Raw genomic sequence first — 6,059 nt, forward strand, 5'->3', positions numbered from 1 at the left:
TTCTTTTTAAGCAATGGTTGATAGATTTTTTTTTTTTTTGGTAGCACTTTGTGGCATAGTTTTTTTTTAATTCTTTAATCTCAACTTTACTGAGATATAATTCCAACTTTATTGGTGTATAACATGCATAATTTATAACATGTATAGTTTAAGGTGTATAACATGATGATTTGATACACATATATATTGTGACAGATTACCACAATAAGATTATTTAGCACTCCATCACCTCGCACGATTACCATTTTGCTGTGTGTGGTGGGAACCTTTCAGATTTACTCTTAGCAACTTTCAACTATGGCATTGTAACAGTATTGTTAACCAGAGTCCCTATGCTGTACATTAGATTACCCAAAACTTATTCGGGTCTTTCTCCAGGCTCTCTTCCTCCTCACCAACTGTAGCTGATACATGTGCAGCAATGCAGCTCAGATAGAGTCACCTGAAAATACGGACCTGGAGAATGTGGTCCATTCCATGCCAACCAATGTCACCTAATTCATTCAGTCAGTCAGACCGTCAAAACATACGAATACATTTAAATGGTTTGTGAACATAAATATATTTTCAAAGAGCTTCCTTATTTGTAGTACAGACATAAACAAAATACAAATACGCAAGGAATAAAATATGTCTTCTGCTCTTTTGAATAAAAAAAACCCATAGGAGATGCAGATCTTTGATGTTGTAACGGTGCCATAAACAAATTCACTGGCCTGTTTTTGGACAAGGGATTATCAGAAATTTTACCTCTTGGGTTCCAAGTATGTTTTTGTTGTTGGTAGAGAGACTCTCTTGTAAAAGCCTCCTCACCTAGAGCTCTGGTGATTTTTTTTGTGTTTTATTCATCTCTTTCATTTGGCTTCGCGTAAGATAAGGACTTGATAAAATTCAAATTTTGCTGTACTTTGTGCTAATGTCAGGTACACGATTTTCCTCTCGAATATCTGCCTTCGTGTGGGTTGTTCCTGAAGTGTTTTGAAGGAAATGGCGTGTCAACCACTCACTGGTTCTCATGGCTTTGCAGTGGAGGCAGGGCCTTTCCCTGGTTTGGTAGCTTCCCGCATTCCTTTGCCTCTGAGCTATTTTCCTCTTCTGAATACTAGCTGGTGATGGGTGATGTTCACTTTCACTCTCCTTCCATGAAGAGGCTCCCGAGTTAGATTCTTCACCGTCACACTCGGTAGTATCACTATCACGTTGGGTCTGATTCACCCGGCTGAATTGAGAATGGCGCCTGGCTCGTCTTTGTTCCAGAGAGGCGTTGACCAAAGCCACTTCAGAGTCAGTTACAGGGGTGAGTTGGCTCTGCTTTGGTTTTTTCATCATTCGTAAAGAGGCCCAGTCACCATCTTTGCTTTGCCGCTTAAAGGAAGCATCTTTGCTTGCTAACAGCCAAGGAAACAGATGAATATGTTAGGCATATTATTGGTCACCGGAACTTCATATTCCCTAAGGAAGCCTATGGCACGTGTGGACTCACTCTCAGTTGCCATTTGCCAAGCCACCACTTTTCTCCACTCACTTGCAAGTGTTGGCGTCTCCCTGCATCTGTACAACATGTACTACACCAAATCTCCTAAAGACCAGGAGGGTCAAATGGATGCTTGACACACTGCTTTTGAAGTTTTGTGGGCCCCTGATATAAGACCAAGGGAAAGGTCTCTAAGCCTTTCCAGAGAAGGACACTTTTTTTTTTTTTTAACGTTTATTTTTTGAGACAGAGAGAGACAGAGCATGAACGGGGGAGGGTCAGAGAGAGAGGGAGACACAGAATCCGTAACAGGCTCCAGGCTCTGAGCGGTCAGCCCAGAGCCCGACGCGGGGCTCGAACTCACGGACTGCGAGATGGTGACCTGAGCCAAAGTCGGCCGCGTAACCGACTGAGCCACCCAGGCGCCCCGAGAAGGACCTTTTTTAACCTTGCCTTGAAGTCTTAAAGATTCCACTATGTATGTGAATGTGATTTGGGTAGCAGGAAACTAAAAAGGATCTTTTCTCTACACAGTGAGTGTGCTGGAGTTGTCTTTTGCCCAGCTGGCTGGCAAAAACAGATTGTTACGCTTTCAGGAGTTTAATAAGATAGCTGTTAAAACACAGCCATTAGTAAAAATGAAATTATACAAACTCACCATTAAATCAATTTAGGTTACATAAATGTGATAAATATTCAAAACTAATCACTTCCTAATTATTTTATTACATTTTATTATGAGGTATGCTCTTAAAGCTATTTCTGTCCTATCTGGTTGGAAATACCACGTAATCATGTGCTACTCTGCATCTCTCCCCTGTAACATCACACTGGTAATTTGAAATCAGTTTTGACGGATGGCGTAGAAATCGACAAGCACTAAAACTCAGGTCTCGGTTTATGGTTTTGTGGGTTGTCTAGGCTTAAAGTGATGAAAAACAGGTTACTAACATAGGTTACATTTAAAAGTGACATGGGCAGGGCGCCTGGGTGGCTCTTGACTTCAGCTCAGGTCATAATCTCTGGTTCTTGAATTCAAGCCCTGCATTGGGGTCCTCACTGACAGTGCAGGGCCTGCTTGGGATTCTCTCTCTCCTCTCCCTGTCCCCCTCCCTCTCTCTCAAATAAATAAACTTTTAAAAAAATGAAATAAAATAAAAAATAAAAGTGTCATGGGGTGCCTGAGTGGCTCATTGGTTGCGTGTCCGACTCTTGGTTGTGGCAGGTGATGATCTCTCGGGTCATGGGATTGAGCCCCATGTGGGGCTCTGCGCTGGGCATGGAACCTGCTTGGGGTTCTCTCTCTGTCCCTCCTCTGCTCACACATGTGTGCTCTCTCTCTCTCAAAATAAATAAATAAACTTAAAAAAAAAAAAAGTGTCATCCTGTAGCCACCACATTGTGAATAGCACCCAAAAACAAGGGAAATATGCTTCCAGAGTATTCTAAAACTATTATCCAATTCAGCAAAGAAGTCACATCATTGACAACCAGGTTAAGTTCTAACATACATCTTGTTTCTTTCATCTTACTCCTTAACTTAAAGGAAAAGAACATTCATTTTGGAGCTACACTTGTTCGTCCATTGCAGCCACAGGCCGGCCAAGGATGCAAGGGTCTGGCAAAAATCAAGGAAAGCATTTAGCTACAACTGGCAATCTATATGGAATTTACTATAAAGTGTATTACATGTTTTGTTGCTTGTAAATTGTGCGACATACATCCTTCATGTCAGCGACATTTAAAAAACCTCACATAGACACACATCCACATTTTTGGGGAGCCAGTTGTTAAAACACTTAACAGCACACCACAGCTTATAGGTTATTTAAAAAGATGTCATACATGGGGCGCCTGGGTGGCTCAGTCGGTTGGGTGTCCGACTTCGGCTCAGGTCATGATCTCATGGTCCGTGAGTTCGAGCCCTGCGTCGGGCTCTGGGCTGACAGCTTGGAGCCTGGAGCCTGTTTCCGATTCTGTGTCTCCCTCTCTCTCTGCCCCTCCCCCGTTCATGCTCTGTCTCTCTCTGTCTCAAAAATAAATAAATGTTAAAAAAAAAAATTAAAAAGATGTCATACAAAGCTCACAATGCTGTAGCAACCCGAACAATAAAGGCTATGTGAAGGGAGAATGTTGAGGAATGAAGCGAGAGCTTGAACTCTACCTACCAGTAATTTATTTATAGACTCTAGGCTCTGCAAAAGCAGGTAAGCTGTCCTGGGCTAAAGCAAGGAGCTCCCGCAAGGGGCCACCACAGGTCTGGGGAGGCCCTATAGCCATTCTGGGCTGTTCTCCTCTGTACTTTGCTTTCCACATTCAGCACACATTTCTCTCATCACAGTCCAATACCAAATATGTACCCACGCTCACCTTTACTGACCGAGGTGCTGGTCCCACTGTCTTCATCCTTTTTCTTCTCTGACATCTGTTTCAGAAATACAGATTAGTAATAGCAATCTCAGTTGGTTGGTTTTCGCTTACATTTACTTGTAAAACACTGCTGCCCTAGGGGCATGGAAGGCTCAGTAGGTTAAGCGTCTGACTTCAGCGCAGGTCATGATCTCACGGTTGGTGAGTTCGAGCCCCGTGTCGGTCTCTGTGCTGACCGCTCAGAGCCTGGACCCTGCTTCAGATTCTGTGTCTCTCCCCCTCTCTCTGCCCCTCCCCTGCTCATGCTCTGTCTCTCTCTGTCTCTCAATAATAATAAATAAACATTAAAAATTAAAAAAAAATCCACTACTGCCCTAGACTCTTGGACAATGTCTAATTTTAAACATTCAGTACGATTCAATAAATTCTTTTTTTATTTTTTTTAACGTTTTTATTTATTTTTGAGACAGAGAGAGACAGAGCATGAATGGGGGAGGGGCAGAGAGAGAGGGAGACACAGAATCGGAAGCAGGCTCCAGGCTCTGAGCCATCAGCCCAGAGCCCAACGCGGGGCTCGAACTCACGGACCGTGAGATCGTGACCCGAGCTGAAGTCGGATGCTTACCCAACTGAGCCACCCAGGTGCCCCCGATTCAATAAATTCTTACTGAGTTTCCATTACAGTGATCCATCTGCTGCCCACTGAAGATCAGGCTTTGATGCCGAATCTACCAATGTGTTTTGAACCAAACCAAATGCAACAAAGACTTGAGAGAAAATAATACTGACAAGGATCTGTAGGTTATAAAGTTTTCCTGTATTCACACTGTAAAGACATGTTATTTAAACATCTTTTTTTTTTTTTTTGAGAGAGAGAGAGAGAGAGAGAGAGAGAGAGAGCTTGAGTGGGGGACAGGGGCAGGGACAGAGGGAAGGAGAGAATCTCAAACAGGTTCTATGCTCAGTGTTGATTCCCCTGAACCTGGGATCATGACCCAAGCAGAAATCAGGAGTTGGATACTGAAACGACTGATTCACCCAGGTGCCCCTAAATATCATTTAAAAACAGATTTGATGGTACTGGGATTGATTTTAAATTACTTAAAAAATTTTTTTAATGTTTATTTATTTTTGAAAGACAGACAGACAGACAGACAGACAGTGTGAGCGGGGAAGGGGCAGAGAGAGAGGGAGCACAGAATGTGAAGCAGTCTCCAGGCTCTGAGCTGTCAGTACAGCTCGAACTCGTGAACTGTGAGATCGGGACCTGAGCCGAAGTCAGACGCTTAACAGACTGTGAGCCACCCCGGCACCCCTTAAATTACTTTGTAAAGGACAGTTCATCAGGTCTCCTTTCTATTATCTTTGAAGATCTTTCACAAAGTTCATAAACTTAATATCTCCTAAATCCTTTAGGAACTTTCCTCCAAAAGGCAACCATAACGCATTATCTGTGAATCTGGCAACAAAAAAGAAGTGGATTTCTTTGAAGAGTTCCAATTTCAAATATTCTAGCCCAATATTCCATAAATAAGTATGTTCCATTGTTCAAATCCGTGCCCCATTTTTTGATGCTGAACGTGATTTTGCCAAAAGATATAAATATAAAGCAACTCTTTCAGAATGTATCAAAATTTTAGAAATACTGGTAACACTTTTGACACACAATAATTCTCACTAGGAATCTAATAATCCAGGGAATAATCCCCCAAAGAGAGAAGACTATGCACAAAAATAATCAGAATGTAATTAAGATAATATAAAACTCAAAATTCAAAAGGAGGCAATGGTTACATAAACTATGGTACAATCATCATATATGGTTGTAAAAACTATTATAATAAAGGCATGTCACAGCATAAGAAAATGCATGTTATAATATTAAGTTAAAAATCAAGATGCATGGGAATGCAAGCTGGTACAGCCACTCTGGAAAATAGCATGGAGTTTCCTCAAAAAATTAAAAATAGAACTACCCTACGACCCAGCAATTGCACTACTAGGCATTTATCCAAGGGATACAGGTGTGTTGTTTCAAAGGGACACATGCACCCCCATGTTTATAGCAGCACTATCAACAATAGCCAAAGTATGGAAAGAGCCCAAATGTCCATCAACGGATGAACGGATACAGAAGATGTGGTATATATATATATATATATATATATATATATATATATTTACACACACAATGGAGTATTACTCGGCAATCAAA

General features: G+C 41.7%; 1 protein-coding gene across 3 annotated transcripts in view; it reads right to left on the reverse strand.

Annotated features, from left to right (window-relative positions):
- Window positions 1-543: 543 nt before the first annotated feature.
- Window positions 544-6,059, reverse strand: part of SSMEM1 (serine rich single-pass membrane protein 1) — a 12,444-nt gene continuing 6,928 nt past the window's right edge. For all 3 annotated transcript variants that reach the window (XM_040471971.1, XM_040471972.1, XM_040471970.1), the window contains exons 2-3: window positions 3,845-3,899; window positions 544-1,388 (exon numbers count right to left, since the gene is read on the reverse strand). In XM_040471971.1, the coding sequence (XP_040327905.1) occupies window positions 892-1,388; window positions 3,845-3,899 (552 nt within the window). In that variant the 3' untranslated portion in view covers window positions 544-891. The remainder of the gene's footprint in view (window positions 1,389-3,844; window positions 3,900-6,059) is intronic.

The sequence above is a fragment of the Herpailurus yagouaroundi genome, unplaced genomic scaffold (genome assembly GCF_014898765.1).
Source record: "Herpailurus yagouaroundi ecotype Mexico unplaced genomic scaffold, PumYag 100, whole genome shotgun sequence".
Taxonomy (NCBI): domain Eukaryota; kingdom Metazoa; phylum Chordata; class Mammalia; order Carnivora; family Felidae; genus Herpailurus; species Herpailurus yagouaroundi.